Here is a 21,597-nt window from a genome sequence, read left to right on the forward strand (position 1 = left end):
ATCCCAGGGTACAGAATTTTGAGGTGGGGGGGGGGTCGTAAAGGGAGATGGCAGTGCACTGTAATCAAGGAAAGCATTGAGGGAGGATACCTTAGAGCCTCATCATAGAGGTTAGGAACAAAGAGTGTTGTCACTTCGTTGGGGCTGTATTACAGACTTCCTAACATGAACAAGAGATAGGGGAACAGATGTATAGACAAGTGGTAGAAAGATGTAATGAAAATAGGTCATAGTTCTAAGATATTTCAATTTCCTGAATATTCACTGGGACTTACTGTAAAAAAAAACTCAGAGCAGTTGGAATTTTTGATGCAAGTCCTGGAGAGCTTATTGACACAGTATGTAAATGGACCAATGAGGGAAGAAGCGTGGAGACACATGCTTCTTCCTGATCAAAGTCTTGATACAGTGTTTCAACCCAAAACATTGACAATTCCTTTCCTCCCACAGATGCTGCTCGATCTGTTGAGTTCCTCCACCAGATTGTTTGTTGCTCAGGGTAGAAGCATTACTGGACCTAATCTGGGGAGTGTAGTTGGTCAAATGGAGGGATTGTCAGTGGGGGACCATTTTGGAGAAAGTGATCATAACTATATTTCAAAGTGGTTATGGAAAAGATAAGGAGGGACAAAGAATTATGGTCTGAAATTGGAGGAAGGCTAATTTCATTAAAATAAGATCAAGACCTGGCAGAGGTAGACCAGGAGCATCTACTTGCAGGTAAGTCTACATCTGCAAAGTGGAAAGCATTCAAAGGATAAATAGCGAGAGTTCAGAACCAATGTGTCCCTGTAAGGGTGAAAGCTAAGGGTAACATACACAGGCAACCCTGGATATTGAGGGTTGGATAAAGAGGGAAAAGGAAGCAGATGACTGTAGAGAACTAAATATGGGGGAGGTCTGTCAAGAGTATGAGAAGTGTAGGGAGGCACTTAAAAAGGAAATTAGGAAGGCAAAGAGGAGGTTACAAAATACCATGGATGGACAGGATTAAGTTAAATCCAAATGTGATTTGTAAGTATATCAAGGGCAAAAGAATAACCAGAGGAAAGGTAGGATTCGTTAGGGACAACAGGGGCAATCTGAGCATGGAACCAGAGGGCGTAGATGAGATCCTAAATGAATACTTTTCATCACTATGCACAAAGGAAACAGACTTTATCGTGGCAAGATTCCACAAAGGGGAAGGTGAAATTCTCATGCAAGTCTTCATAAATAAAGGAGAGGTACTCAATGCCTTAGGAAGGCAAGGGAAGAGATTGCTGTTGCTTTAGCTGAGATTTGGTGACCACAAGTGAGGTACCAGATGGCTGGAGGACGACAAATGTGGTCCCTCTTTTCAAGAAAGGCAGCAGAGAAAAGCCTGGTAATTAGAGACCTGTGAGCCTAACATCAATAGTAGGAAAGTTTTTGAAAAAAATTCTGAGGGGCAGGGCAGTAGACATGGTCTACATGGATTTTAGCAAGGCTTTTGACAAGGTCCTGCATGGTAAGCTGATCTGGAAAGTTAGATCACATGGAATCCAGGGTGAGCTAGCCAATTGGATTCCAAATTGGCTTGGTGGAAGGAAGCAGAGGGTGGTGGAGGAAGGTTCTTTTTCAGATTGGAGGATTGTGACTAGTGGTTGCCACAGGGATTGGTGCTGGGTCCAATGTTGTTTGTCATCTATATTAACAATTTAGATGACAATATTGTTAACATGGTTATTAATTTTGTGGTCAACACCAAATTTGGTGGTGCAGTGGACAGTGAAGAGGCTAATTGGTAATTGATTGTTATTGTCAGATATACTGAGATACAGTGAAAACTTTGTTTTGCATGGCATCTATTCAGATCATTTCAAAACGCAAGTATATCGAGGAATTAGAAAGGGAAAAGCAATAATGGAATGTAGAATATAGTATTACACTTACAGTTACAGAGAAAGTGTAGTGCAGGTAGACAATAAGGTGCAAAGGCCATGACGAGGTAGATTGTGAAATCAAGAGTTCGTCTTTATGATACAATAGGTCTGTTCAAGATTCTTATAACAGCGGAATAGAAGCCGCCCTTGAACCTGGTGTTGCATGTTTTCATATCTTCTGCCCGATGGAAGTGGGGGGGTGAAGAGAGAATGACTGGGGTGGGAAGGGACTTTTGATTATGTTGGCTGCTTTCCTGAGGCAGCGGGAAGTGCTTATAGAGTCAATGGAGGGCAGGCTGTCTAAGTTTGCAAGGGGATCTAGACCAATTTGGGAAGTGGGCCAAAGAATGGCAAATGGAATTTAACTCGGACAAGTGCAAAATGTTGCACTTTGGTAAGTTAAATCAGGACAGGGCTTGCACAGTAAATGTAGGGCACTGGAAGGTGTTGTAGAACAGAAGGACCTAGGGTTACAGCTACATACTTCCCTGAAAGTGGAGACACAGGAAGATAGGGTGGTGAAGAAGGCGTTTGGCACGCTTGCCTTCATCGGTCAGGGCATTGAGTATAAGAGTTGGGATGTCATGTTACAGCTGTACAAGACATTGGTGAGATCACACTTGGAATACTTTATGCTGTCCTGATTGCTGGGTATAGGAAGCAAATCATTAAGCTGGAAAGGGTGCAGAAAGGTTCACAGGGGTGTTACCAGGACTGGAGTGCTTGAGCTATAAGGAGAGGCTGGATAGACTAGGACTTCTCTCCCTGGAGCGTAGTAGGCTGAGGGGTGAACTTATAGAGGTTATAAAATCATGAGGGGCATAGATAAAGTGAATGGTCTTTTTTCAAGGGTGGGGAAATCTCAAACATAGGTTTAAGGTGAGAGGAGAAAGATTTAAAAGGAATCTGAGGGGTGACTTTTTCACACACAGGTTGGTGCGTATATGGAACGAGCTGCCAGATGTGGAGGAGGGTACAATTACAATGTTTAAAAGACATTTGGACAGGTACATGGAAAGCAAAGGTTTAGAGGGATATGGGCCAAATGCAGGGAAATAGAACTAGCTCAAGTAGACAACTTGGGTCGCATGGTCGATATAAGCTGAAGGGTTTGTCTCTGTGTTGAGTGACTCTGTGACTCTATAAATGATTCAAATGTGGATGTAGAAGGCATGATCAGTAAGTTCACAGGGTGGTATTGATAGTGTGGAGGGTAGTTTTGGGCTGCAGGGTAATATCAATGTCTTGGTGAAATGGGTTGAGGAATGGCAAATGCAGTGTAATCCAGATAAATATGATGTGCTGATAGCAGGAAACATGAGAAACTGCAGATGCTGGAATCTGGAGCAACAACCAAAAAGCTGGAGGAACTAAGTGGGTAAGGCAGCATCTGTGGAAGGAAATGGACAGTCGATGTTTCAAGTCAAGACCCTTCATCTGGCCCTTCAGTTCAGATGAAGGTTCTCGACCCAAAGCATTGACTGTCCCTTTCTTTCCATGGATACTGCCTGACCAAATGTGATGTGATGCATTTTGGGCATACCAATGAGTCTAGAACATACACCATGGGTCTTTGGGAGTGTTGAGGAACAGAGGGATCTTGGTGTACAAGTCCAAAGAGCCTTGAAGGAGGTAGTGCAGGTAGAAAATATGGTTAAAAGTGTGTATGGGATACTTGCATTCTTTAAAGTCAAAGTCAACATTAGTTAGGGCATTGAATACGAGGGCTGGAAGATTACGCTTCAACTTTATAAAACATTGGTCAGACCTCAGCTTCAGTACTGCGTGCAATGTCATCACCGCACTATCAGAAAATCAGTTAGTGCTGGAGAGGGTGCAGCAAAGATTCACTTGGATGTTGTCTGGGGTAGTGTGTTTCATTTTTGAGAAGAGACTGGAGAGGCTAGGTCTGTTTTCCCTGGAACAGAGGAAGCTAAGAGGATCATGATTGAGGTATATATAATCGAGGGTATAGATACGGTAGACTGCAAGAAACTTTTCCCTAATATCAGAGGTAGATAAAACTGGAGGGCATAGATATAGGGTAAGGACTAAGAGATTTAGAGGGGATCTATTGAGGGGGAGCTTTTTCACCTAGAGGATGGTGAGTTCCTGGCACACACTGGTTCAAGCAGAGTTGCTGACAGCTTTTAAGAGGTATCTAGATGAGCACTTGAATTGCCCAAGCATGGAGGGCTATGGACCAGGTGCTGGAAGATGGAATTAATATGGATGGATCAGCTTGGATGTGATAGGCCGATGGCCTGATCCCATGCTCTAGGTGTTCATCTTGTATGGCACTCGTTTGCTGGACCTTTCTTTAGGCATGTGGATGTTCATAAACTCTCCTGTTATTATTTTGGTTGATCTTTATCACTGATTACTGGATATGCAGAGTTTAATATAATCCTGTGTTGTTCCTTCACTCAGTATGCTCCTATTACTGTTTAGCATGCATCTTATCCTGCTTTGAGGCTACACTGAGTAGAATTTCATTTTTATGCCTGATTGGTGTTCCTTCTGGTCTTCTACGCCAAATTGAATCTCACTTGATTTCCTGACAGTGGTAGAGTGAGAGAGATCTGGTCTTATGATATTTTAGATGTGGTGGAATTGTGGGAGGAGTCTAGCTGGCCACAAATCTGTCATGGCATAAAACTGGAATACAGTTTGAGGACTTACAAGACCGCTGCACCTGACTTCATTCCATGACTTCTGTGTCATCCCGGTGGGGCCGAACACTTCACAATGGAATTGCCTGGTGGGATAATGGCTAAAAGCTATGATTGTGATGACCTTTATCAAGTTTAAATAGTGTTTGAATCAGCTCTTTTATTCTTATAGGTCTCTGAACATAGAGGACCCTACAGGTTTAGCTGGGCATGCCTCTGTTTGTACAAATACCAAGATTGATGTCTGACATCTGTCCAGTTATATACAGTAAAGCTCTGATAATCCATCACCCTTGGTAGTGCTAGACTGGAAGATCTTTCAGACTGTTGCATATTATGCCTACTTGTACATCAACACACTTTTAATGAGCTATTTTTTTATATATATTAAAAGCGAATAATAAATGTTCCTGTGAACCAGGTGAGATGGTGGGTCTACTAAATCTGGCACAACCAAGGGTACTGGATTATCAGAGTTTTACTGTATATAACTGGACAGATGGCAGTCATAAATTTTGATATTTGTACTAACAGGGAATGGGGCCTGGCATGTTTAAAGTGAGTGTGGGAACAGGCCCCAGTGAGTTTAAAGTGACTATGGGGAGAGGACCATGGTGAGCCAGATGTTTTTAACTATTGGGATTTCTAACAATTGGATAGCGGATTATTGGAGTTTTACTGTATTTGTGTATTGCTAGAATAATTCAGAAGGCTGTTAAGTCAACCACGTGGGCTTGGAATTGCTTATAGGTAACGCCAGATAAATTCAGCATATTTCCTGCTTTTGAAAGGTATTGGTGAAACAGATGGGTTTCATATCTCCAGATTATTAATCCAGGACAATCAATTTACAAGTCCTGTACTGTAGCAGCCATGTTTGAATGTATGCATCCAAATATTCCAATTAGTTTCTCTTTTGTCATTTATAAGCTATTATTTAAGAATGATTTTCATAACAATTGGGACAGTTATATCTGTGCATACATTCAAGTTTTTAAATATCTTAGCACTAAGAAATAAACCTGACTCAAAATACTTTATATAAAAATGATCTTTGAGGAAATTGAGTAAATCATGGGTTTATTTCAGTAAAGAAGTAATTAATTTACTTTATTGCAAGTTCTGAGGAGGATGGTTTGTGACCAGTGAGGTTTCTTGGCACCAGTGCAATATTTCATAGTTGGAATCCCCAGTGGGATTTGTGCCTCAAGACAGATTGTTGTAATCTAAGATAGTTGCAGGAAAAGAATGGGTTGCCAGAAGTCTTGCAATGCTGCTTCTGGTGGAAGAAAAATGGTTGCAATTACACCCAAGAGATTTCCTAAATATCTGATACTCCAGGACCTTAATTTAGGAAGCATGAAAGATCTCTCCAGGCATCTCTACTGACCTGGTTTCAATATCTCTACTTCACAGCAGAGAATTTTAGAGTTCAGTCAGCTGCTCCAACCTGACCTGCAGACAGATTCAATAATAGGAATACTACTTGTTGTAGTTGCAAAGGTGAATAATGAACTGTTTTGTGCAGTTGTATCTGCCTAAATCACTCCAGATAACCTGTCATTTTCAGCTCTTCCACTGTCCAATAAATCTTGCAAAAAACGTTTTTTGTGTGGAAGATTACCAAGAGTATATGTATCTGTCTGATAACCCGGTAGCCTTTATTAGAGAGTCAGAGCTTAAATCATCTTGTGGATAACAACGCATAAACTAGATAATTGAGTGCTAGACTAAGAATGCTATGTTGACAAAGATGTCACATTTTCTTTGACACTTTTTATCTCCTTGATAAGCAGAGGGTTCAGGTCAAAACTGGAATACATCTCCAAAAGATTTAAAGATTCTTTCTTGCTTTATGATGTTACCATTTCAGCATACTCAAAATTAACTGCCTTATGTCTTGATTCATTGTGTGGATTCTTCTGCTTAAAACGTGAGGAGGAACAAATTCACATACTGGATTTTGGAACAATCTTCCATATCTCTTTTAAAAATAGGGAAATTCTGCCTGGATAAGCTGTAAGGCTTATTAATGTAAAGTCTAACATCAAAATAAAGGTGGAACCTGAAAGTTGTCTAATAGCAGTTCATGTCCAACTTTGCATGCCATTGAGTTGGTCTCAAGTAAGGTAAAGGCTCCAGGTTTTATAGTAATTTTGCAATTATTCCCATAGCTTATTTGGCTTGAAATGCAAAATTTTCTTAACTTTAATTGAGTATGAAAAGTCATGAAATGTAAAAGATCTTTTTTTTCCCCTGCATTTTAGCAATGTAGCTTTTGGGGTCTCTTCAAGAAAAACTGTTCTTTTGTGTATGATGTAAAATTATGAACACATTTCAATTATTTTATATTGAATGTTTATAAAATATTTATGGAAAGCTGCTTTGCTATGTAAATCCATATGAATACTGGGATTCCTTACCATTTTCATTGTCTTTCACTCATAAAAGACCAAATGCTTAATGCAGACTGGTGCATGCAAATATCCTTCCTTTTAGCACAGGAGACAATTTGGCGCAGTGTGTCAATGCTGGCTCTCAGAGCACACCCATCAGTCCCACTGCCCCCTTATTTCCCTGTAGCCTATTCTTCCTCACTGACCCATCACTTCCTCCTACCACCCACCCTTATTAGGGGTAGTTTACTGTAGCTAGTTGTTTCTTTATGATATGGAAGAAAACTGACACATCTGGGAGAAGCCCATGTGGTCACAGGGAGAGCATGTGAGCTCCACACAACAACTTGTCAACAGCATCCAAGGTCTGAATTGAACCCAAATCTCTGGAGGTGTGAGGCAACAGCCCTACCTGCTAGGTGGCTGTGCAACCCAAATAAACAATTGCCAATTAGGTGAAAGGGGAAAGGTTTAGGGGGAACATCAGAGGGAACTTCTTCACTCAAAGAGTGGTGGGAGTGTGGAATGGGCTGCCATCTGATGTGGTAAATGTGGGCTCACCCTTAACTTTTAAGAGTAAATTGGATAGATACATGGATGAGAGAGGTGTGGAGGGGTATCGGTTGGGGGCAGGTAAATGGGCCTAGCCGAATAATGTTTCGGCACAGACTAGAAGGGCAGAATGGCCTGTTTTCTGTGCTGTTGTTTTTCTATGGTTCTAATTGCTCATCTTGTCCTCTGCATTCGTAAATTAAGGTTTTCTCCTTAGAGATTATTCAATCAAAAGTCCCAGTGGTAGGCATCTAGCTCAATTGGAAACTTACAACAGGTCTAAGGACCATGTGGATTGCATCAGTTTCATTTTGCAAGCCTTTCTCATTTTTCTTCCTAATTATTCAAGTAACAATGAATAACAGTTGAGTTTTCTTGAAGTTTAGCAGAACCTTGCATTATATTTTTTCACTCTCGTCAGTAATAGGTCTGACATAAACCCGTTTTCCAATAAAACTGAACTAAAACTAATAATTCCTTCTTTCCACCCTTTCTTCTCCCACTTTCACCATCTCCCAAGCAGACAGATGAATTCAAAAGCTAGACTTAGTGCTACCAATTAATCTCTTTGTTCTCATAGTTCATTTGTACCAATTCCACCTTACTCTTGTTTATTAAGAATAGTATATTTCATTATGCCATATTGATAGAAAGAATGCATTCCGTTTCATCTGTCATGCACAGGTGATGAGGTGAAACTGCATGGTAGAGGATGCTTAAAACCACTTTTGCCATTGCACTTTGTGCAGGCAGATATAATAAAGTGTAGCCGAATGCGACGCGTTCCTGAAAGACTCAGAGACGTTGTGGCTGAATCGGAGCACACTTCACTGTGTGAAGCAAAACGCGCACACACACACAAAGATACCCGAGAGCCTCTCCGGCGGACGTGATGTCAGGATCCCACTGGAAGGCCCGCCCTGCGGTTAGCTCACAACGCACTGCAGTGCGTCCGCCGATGGCGGTTCTAGTCCCATAAGTACAGGCCGCTACACCGCACCCCCCCCCCCCCCCCCCACCAAGAAGTGTCCATCGGGGGTGTGGGACCCCCAGTTTGTGTGTCCCTCTTGGGTGGCCTGCCCCATCGGCATGGTGAGGGTACCTTCACCGGCTGTTCAATGTCCAAATGCGCCGGTTTGAGGTGGGCCACCGTAAAGGTCTCTTCGCGGCCACCTACCTCCACGACACACGTAGATCCATTGTGTCAGAGCACCCTGAAGGGTCCCTTGTACAGCCTCTGCAGCAGTGACGTGCATGCCCCTGCGGATGAAAACGTACTCACAGTCCCGGAGGTCCTTAGGGATAAAAGACAGTGTAGTGCCATGTCTGGAGATGGGAACCGGTGCCAAGGTCCCTACCTTATCCTGTAGCCTCGTCAGCACTTCTGTTGTCCCTGCTGGACCTTGGACCTCTGGCACGAACTCACCTGGGACCGTCAGGGGAGTGCTGTAGACTAACTCCGCTGAGGAGGTGCCTAGGTCCTCCTCGGGGGCTGTGCGGATGCCCAGTAAAACCCAGGGGAGCTCGTCTGTCCAATTGGGCCCCCTGAGGCGCGTCATCAGGGCTGATTTGAGATGCCTGTGGAACCACTCTACCAAACCGTTAGACTGGGGATGGTACGCCATGGTGTGATGTAACCGGGTGCCCAAGAGCTACGCCAGTGCTATCCACAGGCCTGACGTGAACTGTGCCCCTGTTAGAGGTGATGTCCACTGGGAGTCCGAACCTGGCGATCCAGTTTGTGATGAGCGTCCTGGCGCAGGATTCGGTGGACGTGTCTGTTAGTAGCACGGCCTCCGGCCGTCTGGTGAACCTGTCGACCATGGTAAAGATATACTGGCACCCTGGGAGATGGGCAGGGGGCCGACGATGTCCACGTCGATGTGCTGAAACCTCCCGAGCGTCGGCTGGAACTGCTGGAGGGGGGCCTTCATGTGCCGCTGGACTTTGGCGGTCTGGCAGTGTATGCAGGTCCTGGCCCAGTGTCCAACCTGCTAGCGCAAACTGTGCCAAACGAATTTGTCCGCTACCAATTTGATAGATGGATGGGTGGGCCAGGCCATGTAGCGTGTCGAAAACTCGTCGCCTCCATGCTGCTGGTACCACAGGGTCTGCTGGTAGATGTGTTGCACAGGAGCCGAACCGCAGTTGGGCCAAAGGGAACGTCCTCCAACTGGAGTCCCGAAACGGCGGTGCGGTAGGCCGGGATCTTTGTGTCCGCCTGTTGCACCTGTGCCAGCGCTGTGTAGTCGACCCCTGGGGATGAGGTGGTCACTGAGTGGATGTGGGGGTGGGACAGCGTGTCGGTGACCACGTTGTTCTTCCCTGCGATGTGGTGGGCATCCGTGGTAAACTCCAAAATAAAGGAGAGGTGCCCCTGCTGCCGAGCCGACCATGGGTCCGATACTTTTGCAAGGGCGAAGGTGAGGGGCTTGTGGTCTGTATATATGGTGAAATTCCTTCCTTCGAGGAAATACCGGAAGTGCAGAATAGCCAGGTGGAGCACTAGCAACTCCATCGAAAGCGCTGTACTTAACCTCCGGTGGTCGCAGGTGCCAGCTGAAAAAGGCGAGCGGTCGCCACTGGCCCTCGACGAGCTGCTCCAGGACTCCGCCGACCGCTGTGTCGGAAGCGTCGACTATGAGCGCCATGGGCATGTCGATTCTCGGGTGTACCAGGAGGGTCGCTTTCGCCAACACTTCTTTAGTCCGCTCAAAAGCCTCCGTGGACTCTGCGTCCCGTGCCACCTCTTTGGCTTTGCCGGCCATCAAACCGAACAAAGGCCTCATGGTGCGCGCCGCCGCCGGCACGAACCCATGATAGAAATTTACCATCCCCACAAATTCTTGCAGGCCCTTGACTGTGCTGGGTCTGGGGAACTGGAGGATGGCCTGGACTTTGTCCGGTAGTGGGGCGGCACCATGCTGGCTGACCCTGTGGCCCAAGAAGTCGATTTCCGTCAGCCCGAATTGGCACTTTGCTGGGTTGATTGCCAGTCCGTGGTCACTCAGGTGCCGGCAGAGTTGGCGCAAATGTGCCACGTGCTCTTGGCGTGACTTGCTGGCCACCAGGATATAAACTAGGTAGATGAAGACGAAATCCAGGCCTCGCCCTACGGAGTCCATAAGCCTCTGGAAAGTCTGGGCGGCGTTCTTGAGGCTGAAAGGCATCCTTAGGAATTCGAACAACCCGAAGGGGGTGATGAGGGTTGTCTTGGGCACATCGTTGGGGTGTACAGGGATCTGATATACCCCCGGACCAGGTTGATTTTCGAAAAGATGGCTGCTCCGTGCAGGTTTGCCGTGAAATCTTGGATGTGAGGCACCGGGTACTGGTCGGCAGTTGTGGCTTCATTGAGTCTCCTGTAGTCCCCGCAGGGTCTCCACTCTCCTGCGGACTTGGGTACCATGTGTAGCGGAGATGCCCACGGGCTGTCCAAGCGACGGATGATCCCCATCTCCTCCATCTTCCGAAACTCCTTCTTGGCGAGGTGGAGCTTGTCGGGTGGGAGCTTACGGGCTCGGGCATGCAGCGGTGGTCCCTGTGTGGGAACATGGTGTTGCATGCTGTGCTTGGGAGCGGTAGTGGAGAACTGCGGGGTGATGATGGAGGGGAAATCCTCCAGCACCCTGGCGAACTCATCGCCCGAAAGTGTGACTGAGTCCAGGTGGAGGGCCGGGAAGTGGGCTTCTCCGAGCTGGAAGGTCTTGGCGTGGACCAAACGCCAGCTCTTCAGGTCGACCGGGAGGCTGTTGGCCCGTAGGAAATCTGCCCCTAGTAACGGCCACGATATCGCTGCTACTGTGAAGGTCCAGATGAAGGAGCTGGGTCTGAAACGCAGTGGGGTGGTGCGCGTGCCGTATGTTCAGATGGTGGTGCCATTTGCGGTGGTGAGGTCAGGGCCTGGGGCCGCGTCACGGGTGTCCATGTTGGAGGGGCGAAGAATGCTGATTTCGGCCCCGGTGTCCACCAGGAAACGTCGCCCGGAGCGTCGGTCCCAGAGGAATAGGAGGCTGTCTCGATGGCCAGCCATCGAAGCCACTAGCGACGGCTGGCCCTAGCGTTTCCTGGGAAGGCACATGGTGGGTGGCAGCGGTGTGCGTTTGACCCCCATCTCTGATGGTAAAAGCACCATCGGTCCGAACCTTCATCCTTGTCCCCTGCAGGTCTCGGTGGCTTCGGTTGTGGGGTTTTGGCCTTGGGCTGCGCGGTCGTGGTTAGGTAGATGGGAAGCCACTCCCCGCTGCTTACTCTGCTACAGTATGTCCGCTCTGGGTTCAAGTCTGCGCGGGTCGCTCGCGGCGAGAGAGTCCGAAAGTACGGATTAGGAGCGCCTTGATGCTAGCGTACCTGTCCTCCGTTGGTGGTTGGTGCAGGAAGTCGATGATCTGGCCTGCTGTGTCTTGGTCGAGTGTGCTGACCACGTAGTGATACCGTGTGGCGTTGGCTGTAATGCCTCTGATGCTGAACTGGGCCTCAGCCTGCTCAAACCAGACGTGGGGCTGAGCAGCCCAGAAAGTCGGGAGCTTGAGCGAGACTGCGTTGTGCGAGTCGTTGGAATTCATGTCGTGGGTTCCAGATCCTGTCTGGAAGCGTTGGGGTCACCAAATGTAGCCGAACATGACGCGTTCCCAAAAGGAAAACTCGGAGATGCTGTGGCTGAATCGGAGAACACTTCACTGTGTGAAGCAAAACGCGAGCATGCATAAAGATACCAGAGAGCCTCGCCGGTGGACGTGACATCAGGATCCTGCTGGAAGGCCCACCCCACAGTTAGCTCGTGACGTGCTATCGCGCATCCGCCCGCAGCCGCCGATGATGGTTCGAGTTCTGTAAGTACGGGCCGCTACAAAAGAATGTTTTTGATGAAACTCCTCACCTTGGTGATTCTTCCATTCTGCAGTGTGTTCCTGGTGTATTTTATTGCATTTGTTAAATGCTGGGAATATCTTGTAAAAAAAAAATTCCAAGTTTATAAGTTTTAAGGATATTTTAAGTGAGATTCACCATCTATATTTTATTAATATATAGCAATGGACACCAGGATGGACAGTATAGCATAGTTTGTCCAATGTCTGTATATCAGTTTCAGGGTATAGTGTATAAATGGATATTGAAAAGCTGATTCTCAAGTGCAAGGTAATTACATCTAGACTAGGGAGAAAATTTACAAACTCCTTCAAAGTATTTCATGCTGAATGAACTGTTTGATTCCAGTTTCTGGAAGGTCAGAACCTCAATTTTTTTCCCATGTTTTTGCACTTGTGTAGCATGCCATTTAAATAATCAACATTCACCTTTTGCGTATAGGGACTACTGATGAAATTTCAAAGGGATTCATTGTAATGCACATTTCTTGGGTTTGACACGTAATTAATAGTTAGCTTTAAAATCCTGAAATTTCAAAGCTTTACTGGTGGCTCAGTCTTGTTAGAGATGGGTTCATAAATTGGATTGATACAAACAATAAAATATATTACTTTGAAGGCGTAGGCCATTTAGCTTTTTGAACCTGTTCCACCACTGAATGAGAACATGTTTGATCTATGATCTAATTCCACATGATTGTCTTCCCTTGATACCCTTCACAAAATTCCATCCACCTCAAATTTATCGTTGCCTGAAGACCTAGAGTCAGTAGATTGATCTTGATAAGTATTCTTACTAAGAATTCTCTCCAGCATTTATTTCATAAAATTGTACTTGGCTTATTTGTGGACCTGGCTTACTGAACTTGGTGTTCAAAGTTAGATTTATATGTGAAACGTTGACACAATTCCTATTGTAGGAAAAATAATATATATTCCTTTTTCATATAGCTTTAGTTTTTGTTACTTTGGACTCTGTTAAACCAGATTTTTTTCTCCTCTTGTATTACCGTATTTCCAGTATACTCCATTATCTCAGTAATGCACTGAAGTATCAACCCATATTATGTGATTCAGGATAGGGCTTGTCATTGCTGCTGCAATTGAACTTCAGCAAATCATATTGATTTGAGAGTTCCTTGTGAATTTTAACTGTATGCAATTTAAATGCGAGAAGTCAGCTCTTGAAGGTTGAAAAAATGAACATAACGTAAGTGTTATGGCATTTTTAAGCCTGAACTTGCAATTCCTACAAAGGCATGTAAAAGGAGTCCTGTCATTGTAATCTCTGCTTCATAAGGATGATATTGGATTGCTATACCATCTACAAAGCTATTTTACGGAAAATTTATGGGAGAGTGGCTCTTCCAAAGATGAAAGGATAGCCAATCATATAATGAAGTACTCCACCATTGTACTCTGCATTCTTCAAGTTTATTGTTTGTTTATGCATTCCATACCTTTAAGGATTTTTGTCCCATTGCTTAGGTTGGTAGCTGTTACCTAATAAATATTGTGGAGTTGAACCCTAACTTGATCACAAAATTGCATACACCTGAGGAAGTCCAGCTTTATTACAAATCATTGAAGAAGAGGATAGCTCAAAAAGCAAAGTACCACTGGCTGAAATTTTTGGTTTCACACATATAAGACATGGAAAAAGGCAAACTCCATAGTATCTTTAAAAGCAATTTTGTATTGTGATTTAACAAATATGTTAACAAATACACCCAAACCTGAGGGGGGCCAATATCCTTGCGGCCAGGTTTGCTAGGGTGGTTCAGGAGGGTTTAAACTAGATTGCGAGGGGGAAGGGAACCGGAGGAGTAGGTCAGAGGAAGAAGGGGATGGGGAAAAGTCAGATCTGACAGGTAGCGAGGCTTTGAGGAAGGAGAAGCAGAATACAGGCTATAAAAGTAGTAAGGTAGATGGGCTAAAGTGCATTTACTTAAATGCGAGAAGCATCAGGAATAAGGGAGATGAACTGAGAGCTTGGATAAGTACATGGGACTATGATATTGTGGCTATTACAGAGACATGGCCAACATCAGGGCAGGAATGGATATTGAATATTCCTGGTTTTCAGTGTTTTAAGAGGCATGGAGGGGGGGGGGGAGAAGAGGAGGAGGGGTGGCGGTACTGGTCAGGGACACTGTTACAGCTGCAAAACGGGTAGATAATGTAGAAGGATCCTCTCTATAGTCAATATGGGTGGAAGTTAGGAAGAAGAAAGGGGCAGTTACCCTCCTGGGAGTATTCTATAGGCCCCCCGGTAGCAGTAGGGATACTGAGGAGCAGATTGGGAGGCAGTTTTTGGAAAGATGCGAAAATAACAGGGTTATTGTAATGGGAGACTTCAACTTTCCAAATATTGATTGGCACCTACTTAGTGCCAAGGGTTTAGACGGGGTGCAGTTTTTTAAGTGTGGCCAGAACGGATTACTGACATAGTATGTTGACAGGCCGACTAGAGGGAATGCTATACTAGATCTAGTTTTAGGTAATGAACCGGGACAGGTGACAGATCTATCAGTGGGTGAGCATTTGGGGGACAGTGACCATTGCTCCATAACCTTTAGAATTGTCATAGACAAGGATAGGAGCAAAGAGGACGGGCATTGGGGAAAGGCGAATTATGAGACTATAAGGCGAGAACTTGGGAGTGTAAATTGGGATGACATTTTTGAAGGGAAATGTACTATGGAGATGTGGTCGATGTTCAGGGATCTTTCACAGGGTGTTAGGAATAAATTTGTCCCAGTGAGGCAGAGGAGGAATGGTAGGGTGAAGGAACCGTGGGTGACGAGAGAGGTGGAACAACTAGTTGGGAAGAAGAAGGGAGCATACTTAAGGTGTAAGCAGCAAGGATTGGACAGGGCACGTGAGGAATATAGAGTAGCAAGGAAAGAACTTAAGAAAGGGCTGAGGAAAGCGAGAAGGGGACATGAAAAGGCTTTGGCGAGTAGGGTTAAATAGAATCCCAAGGCTTTTTTCTCGTACGTAAAGAGCAGAAGGATGGCTAGGGTAAAGGTAGGTCCAATTAAAGACAAAGGTGGGAGGATGTGCCTGGAAGCTGTGGAAGTGGGTGAGGTTCTCAATGAATACTTCTCTTCAGTATTCACCAAGGAGAGGGGTCTTGATGATGCTGAGGACAGTGTTGGTGAGGGTCATGTTCTAGAGTATGTAGATATTAAGAGAGAGGATGTGTTGGACTTGTTAGAAAATATTAGGACAGATAACTCCCCGGGTCCTGACGGAACATTCCCCAGGCTGCTTCGTGAGGCGAGGGAGGAGACCGCTGAACCGTTGGTTAGGATCTTTGAGTCCTCATTGTCCACGGGGATGGTACCGGAGGATTGGAGGGTGGCGAACGTTGTCCCCTTATTCGAAAAAGGTAGTACGGATAGTCAAGGGAATTACACGCCGGTGAGCCTTGCGTCTGTGGTGGGTAAGCTGTTAGAAAGGATTCTATGAGATAGGATCTACGAGCATTTAGAGAATCATGGACTGATTAGGGACAGCCAGCATGGCTTTGTGAAGGGAAGATCTTGCCTCACAAGCCTGATAGGGTTCTTTGAGGAAGTGACCAGGAAGATTGATGAGGGTAGTGCAGTAGAAAGCAGAGGGTTGTGGTGGAGGGAGTGCATTCGGATTGGAGGGCTGTGACTAGTGGTGTCCCACAGGGATCAGTTCTGGGACCTCTACTTTTTGTGATATTTATTAACGACTTAGATGAGGGGGTGGAAGGCTGGGTTAGCAAGTTTGCAGATGACACAAAGTTTGGTGGTGTTGTGGATAGTGTAGAGGGCTGTCGAGGCTTGCAGAGGGATATTGATAGGATGCAGAGCTGGGCTGACAAGTGGCAGATGGAGTTCAATCCAGAGAAGTGTGAGGTAGTACACTTTGGAAGGACAAACTCCAAGGCGGAGTACAAGGTAAATGGCAGGATTCTGGGCAGTGTGGAGGAGCAGAGGGATCTGGGGGTTCATATCCACAGATCGCCGAAAGTCACCTCACAGGTAGATAGGGTAGTTAAGAAAGCTTATGGGATGTTAGCTTTCATAAATCAGGGGATTGAGTTTAAGAGCTGCGAAGTGATGACGCAGCTTTACAAAACTCTGGTTAGGCCACACTTAGAGTACTGTGTCCAGTTCTGTTTGCCTCATTATAGGAGGGATGTGGAGGCGTTGGAAAGGGTGCAGAGGAGATTTACCAGGATGCTGCCTGGATTAGAGAGTATGGATTATGAGGAGGGACTAAAGGAGCTAGGGCTTTACTCATTGGAGAGAAGGAGGATGAGGGGAGACATGATAGAGGTATACAAAATATTGAGAGGAATAGATAGACTGGACAGCCAGTGCCTCTTTCCCAGGGCCTCAGTGCTCAAAACAGGAGGACGTGGATCTAAGGTAATGGGTGGGAAGTTCAAGGGAGACGTCAGAGGGAGGTTTTTTACCCAGAGAGTGGTTGGTACATGGAATGCGCTGCCTGGGGTGGTGGTGGAGGCTGATACATTGGACAAGTTCAAGAGATTGTTAGATAAGCATATGGAGGAATTTAAGATAGAGGGATATGTGGGAGGATGGGGTTAGATAGTCTTAGGTGTGGTTTGAAGGGTGGCACAACATGGTGGGTGGAAGGGCCTGTATTGTGCTGTATTGTTCTATGAGAAGAAGGGAGATGATTAACAATGATCTTGCACAGTGAGTTATGTTTTAGCATGTTCTGCCTGAAAGTGCAGAAGGAGTAAATTCTACAAGTAATTTTCAAGAGGAAAGTGGCTATATGCTTCAATGGGAAACTATTGCAGAGTCATTGGGAACAGCAGAGGTGATCATAGTTGGGCAGGTCTTTCTGGGTCATTTCAAAATGCCCTCCTAATGGTTGTAAAGTTCTTTGATTATAATATTAGAGATAAATTGCTGAAAACACTTGGGCTAGGCAGCTTTGCACAGGGAAGAAGATATGGTTAATATTTCAGATTAACTTAATCCCCTCTGAGCAAATTTGACCACCTGACTCTTGCCAGCATTTACTGCCTTTGTCAGCAGTATCATCATGCCACATCAATGATGTGGGCATGAAAGATCATAAAGGCTGTAGTCTTGATAATGAGTGAAGTGACCATCAGTGAATGAGGTTATCAGACCCTAGAAGATGATTTCTTCTGAAATAAAGTTATGAAATAAAATTATGAATGGAAATTGTCTTATTCAATAGTGAACAAGGATAGGTTGGCTTTTAACAATTTAACATCAGTTTAAATTGAGCTGTTAGTACCAAAAAGGAATTTGCTTTTGTATAAAATAAGTAAATGGAATTTGATGTAAGTTAATTTTTGTTCATGTAATATTATTCATTAGGAATGATTGAACTGAGAATTCAATTAGATCAATCAAATAAGATTAAAATTGGCATCCCTGTGTGAGGCTGTGGTATGAACTCTAAAACAAATATTGAATTAGGTTTGCATAGATTGCCTGCAGTTACCTTACTTAACGAAAATGGCAGTTGAAAGGTCCTTCAGGTCCCATTTTATTTCCTAATTATGAAATAACTTCCCTTTTCTGACTTTGGGATGTCTGAATATGCTGAGCAACCAATTAACTAATTTTTAAAAAAACAGCCACAGTATAGATAGAGGGCATTATGCTCATGCACAAGATTCTACAAGCAACAATGAGAAATGTTTTATTGAATTTTAATGACTATTTCTGATACTCTGTTGCATTGCTGTGGTTGAGGTATAAACTTTTTCCAAAATACCAGAAATCCCCTGTTCTTAAGATCTTTTATATCCAGCTGTGCAACATTAAAATGTCAGTCTAGATTATACTTGTATCTCTGGATGAAGTTTGAACCCATGACTTCTGACTAGGAGGTGAGGTCAGGCTGACAATAGCATTCAAAAAAAGGATGAAATGAATGATCTTGCAAGATTGTGAAGGAAAAATATGGACTGATTTGTTTCTTATGGACAAGTGTTTTTGACAAGTTAAGGTATTCTGCATTTTAAGTGTTCTGCTTATTCACAGTTTCTATTCCAAAGAGTATTCCTGCAACTCCATCAACTCCTTCCAGATTGACTAAAAGGACTATGCAGTCACCACAGAACCCTGATGAAGTGCCACAACAGAAAGGCCGTAAAAGCATAAGAGGAAAACGACCTGGGCAGTCAGCTTCAAAAAAGGCCATACCATTACAAATTAATTCACCTAAATCTGTTTCCAGTGCTGATCCAATCAAACCAGCTAAAAGAGGAGCAAAGCCTGGACTGAAGGTTTGTCCAAACACCTCTACTTATATTCCTCAAATATTTATAAATGTAATACACAAAATCCAAAGTATGTTGTAAGAGACAGAAAGTTCTTTTGTGCATTCATAGTTATTTGGTACATGGCTGTACAGGATTGTGAATAATTTATTTGGATTTTATAAAACTTATTTTGCTAAATGGATTGGAAGGAATGATATTTCATATTTGTACAATTAATTTCTTCAGTACCAGAGACAAGGTTTGCCAGTAATTAAAATTGATCACACCATTATAAATTCATTTGCCTGTATATGTGTGTGTGTATATATCATTCGGTGAGTAATTGTTTGGTAAGAGCAATGAAGTCAAGACTTTTCATATTTTCATGCTGTCTGCCAATGATACCCTAATGTAGCAAAGTTAGTGGAGGTGCAGAGTATCTCTGATGATAACATCCTAATTTCTGCATTTATCTGTGGGTTTGCTCAACCAGAAAGATCACAGTGGTTTAACTAAGTTTACTACCATCTTCTCAAGGCCACTTTGGGAGGGACAGTAAACAGTGACCATACTAGTGACATTCACAATCCTGTAAACTGATATATTTAAAAATCAAACTGGATGCCACTGTCTGACTTGTACCATAATAATGAGCATTACTATCCTCTGTTATTCAAGTCTCAATATCTGGCCAGTTATATTGAAATTACTTACAAAAGCTGCCATTATTTCCTTTATTACTCAATCAATTCAGTTTTAAATAAACATTACAGGTCTAATCATTTTGCTCTTCAAATTTATTTAATAAAATTCCATTCTTCATATACCATTCTGTTGGTAAGAGAGCAAGCAGATAATTTGCTCTCAGTCCCAGTTGTATGGCAGAATTGTTCAGAAAGGAACTGGTTGGAAGAGCATTGCTTTAGTTTTGACTGATACCCATGTGATTAATCTGCATACTTCCTTCAATAATGATCAATATAACAGCAAAACATCCCAAAGCACTTAACAGGAATGTTATCAAACAGAAATGAATAATGTGGGAGTGCCTTTGCTCCTTCTTGACTGGTCATGGCACACATCAACTCCAGCCTCCCAGACAACCTCAACCCAATGCAATTCACCTACTGCTGAAACAGGTCCATGGTGCACACCATCTCCGTGGGCCTACACTCATCTCTGGAGCATCTGGACAGTAAAGGCATTTGTTTATTGACTACACCTCCACCTTCGATACTATAATTCCAAGCAAACTCATCTCCAAACTCCTAGACCTGCAACTCGGCACCTCCATTTGCAACTGGATCCTTGACTTTCTGACCAACAGACCACAATCAGCAAGGATAGGCAGCAATACCTCCACCATGATTATCCTCAACACTGGTGCCCCACATAGCTCTTTCCTCAGCCCCCTGCTTTATTCCCTATACACTCACGACTGCATGGCCAGATTCTGCTTTAACTCGATCTACAAGTTTGCAGATGACACCACCGTAGTGGGCTGACTCTCAAATAACAATGAGTTGGAGTACAGGAAGGAGGCAGAGAGAGTAGTGGCATGGTGTCATAACAACAACCTTTCCCTCAATGTCAGCAAAACAAAAGAGCTGGACATTGACTTCAGGAACGGTGGGGCAGTGTACATGCTCCTGTTTACATCAACAGTGCTGAGGTTGAGAGGGTTGAAAGAAGTTCCTAGGAGTGAACATCACCAGTAGCTTGTCCTGGTCCAACCACGTAGATGCTATGGCCAATGAAAGCGCACCAGTACTGCTACTTCCTCAGGAGGCTAAAGAAATTTGGTATGTCCCCTTTGACCCTCACCAATTTTTATCAGTGCACCATAGAAAGCATCCTATGTGGATGCATCATGGCTTGGTATGGCAACTGGTCTGCCTGAGACCACAAGAAACTGCAGAGAGTTGTGGACACAGCTCAGCACAGCACAGAAACCAGCCTTCCCTCCATGCACTCTGTCTACATTGCTGCCACAGTAAACCAGCCAACATAATCAAAGACCCCACCCACCCAAGACATTTCTCTCCTCTCCTCTCCTCTCCTCTCCTCTCCTCTCCTCTCCCCTCCCCCTCCCCTCCCCTCCCCTCCCCTCCCCCCTCCCCTCCCCTCCCCTCCCCTCCCCTCCCCCCTCCCCTCCCCTCCCCTCCCCTCCCCTCCCCTCCCCTCCCCTCCCCTCCCCTCCCCTCGGGCAGAAGATACAAAAGCCTGAAAACACATACCACCAGGCTCAAGGACAGCTTTTATCCCACTGTTATAAGACTACTGAACGGTTCCCTAGGTACGATAAGATGGACTCTTGATCTCACAATCTCCCTCATTATGGCCTTGCACCTTGTTGTCTGTCTGCACTGCAGTTTCTCTGTAGCTGTAAGACTTTATTTTGCATTCTTTTATTGTTTTCCCTTGTACTACCTCAATGCACTGTTGTAATGAAGTAATCTGTATGGATAGCATGTAAAACAAGGTTTTTCACTGTACCTCAGTACATGTGACAATAATAAACTAATTTAGGCTGGACCATTCATTTATTTAGCTGATGAAGGAGGTCATTATATTTAAAGATGAGAAAGATGCCAGAATTAGAAAAATGTAGTTATCTTGGAAAATTATTGGGCAGCAAGATATTACAAAAATGAGGAGAAGCAGGAAACTGCAGATGCATTTGAAAACAGAAGAGAATTTGAAAATTGAGGTATTGCAGCTCATCAAACACAGTATTAGCTGAGGCTCTCCACTTGGCTTTGGAGGACCTAGACAACAGCAAAATATACGTCAGGCTGCTGCTTAACGATTACAGCTTGGCATTCAACACCATCATCCCCTCGGTACTAATCAACTAGCTTCAAAACCTGGGCCTCTGTAGCTCCGTCTGCAAATGGATCCTTGACTGCAGTCAGCATGGATCGGCAATAACATCTCCTCGCTGACAAT

The 21,597-nt window shown here is 44.5% G+C and overlaps 1 protein-coding gene across 7 annotated transcripts in view; it reads left to right on the forward strand.

Moving 5' to 3' along the window:
* Window positions 1-21,597, forward strand: part of scml2 (Scm polycomb group protein like 2) — a 120,612-nt gene that overhangs the window by 74,480 nt on the left and 24,535 nt on the right. For all 7 annotated transcript variants that reach the window (XM_052014738.1, XM_052014739.1, XM_052014740.1 and 4 more), the window contains one exon: window positions 18,428-18,672. In XM_052014738.1, coding sequence (XP_051870698.1) covers window positions 18,428-18,672 — 245 coding nt within the window. The remainder of the gene's footprint in view (window positions 1-18,427; window positions 18,673-21,597) is intronic.

This window comes from Pristis pectinata, chromosome 4 (assembly GCF_009764475.1).
Source record: "Pristis pectinata isolate sPriPec2 chromosome 4, sPriPec2.1.pri, whole genome shotgun sequence".
NCBI lineage: Eukaryota > Metazoa > Chordata > Chondrichthyes > Rhinopristiformes > Pristidae > Pristis > Pristis pectinata.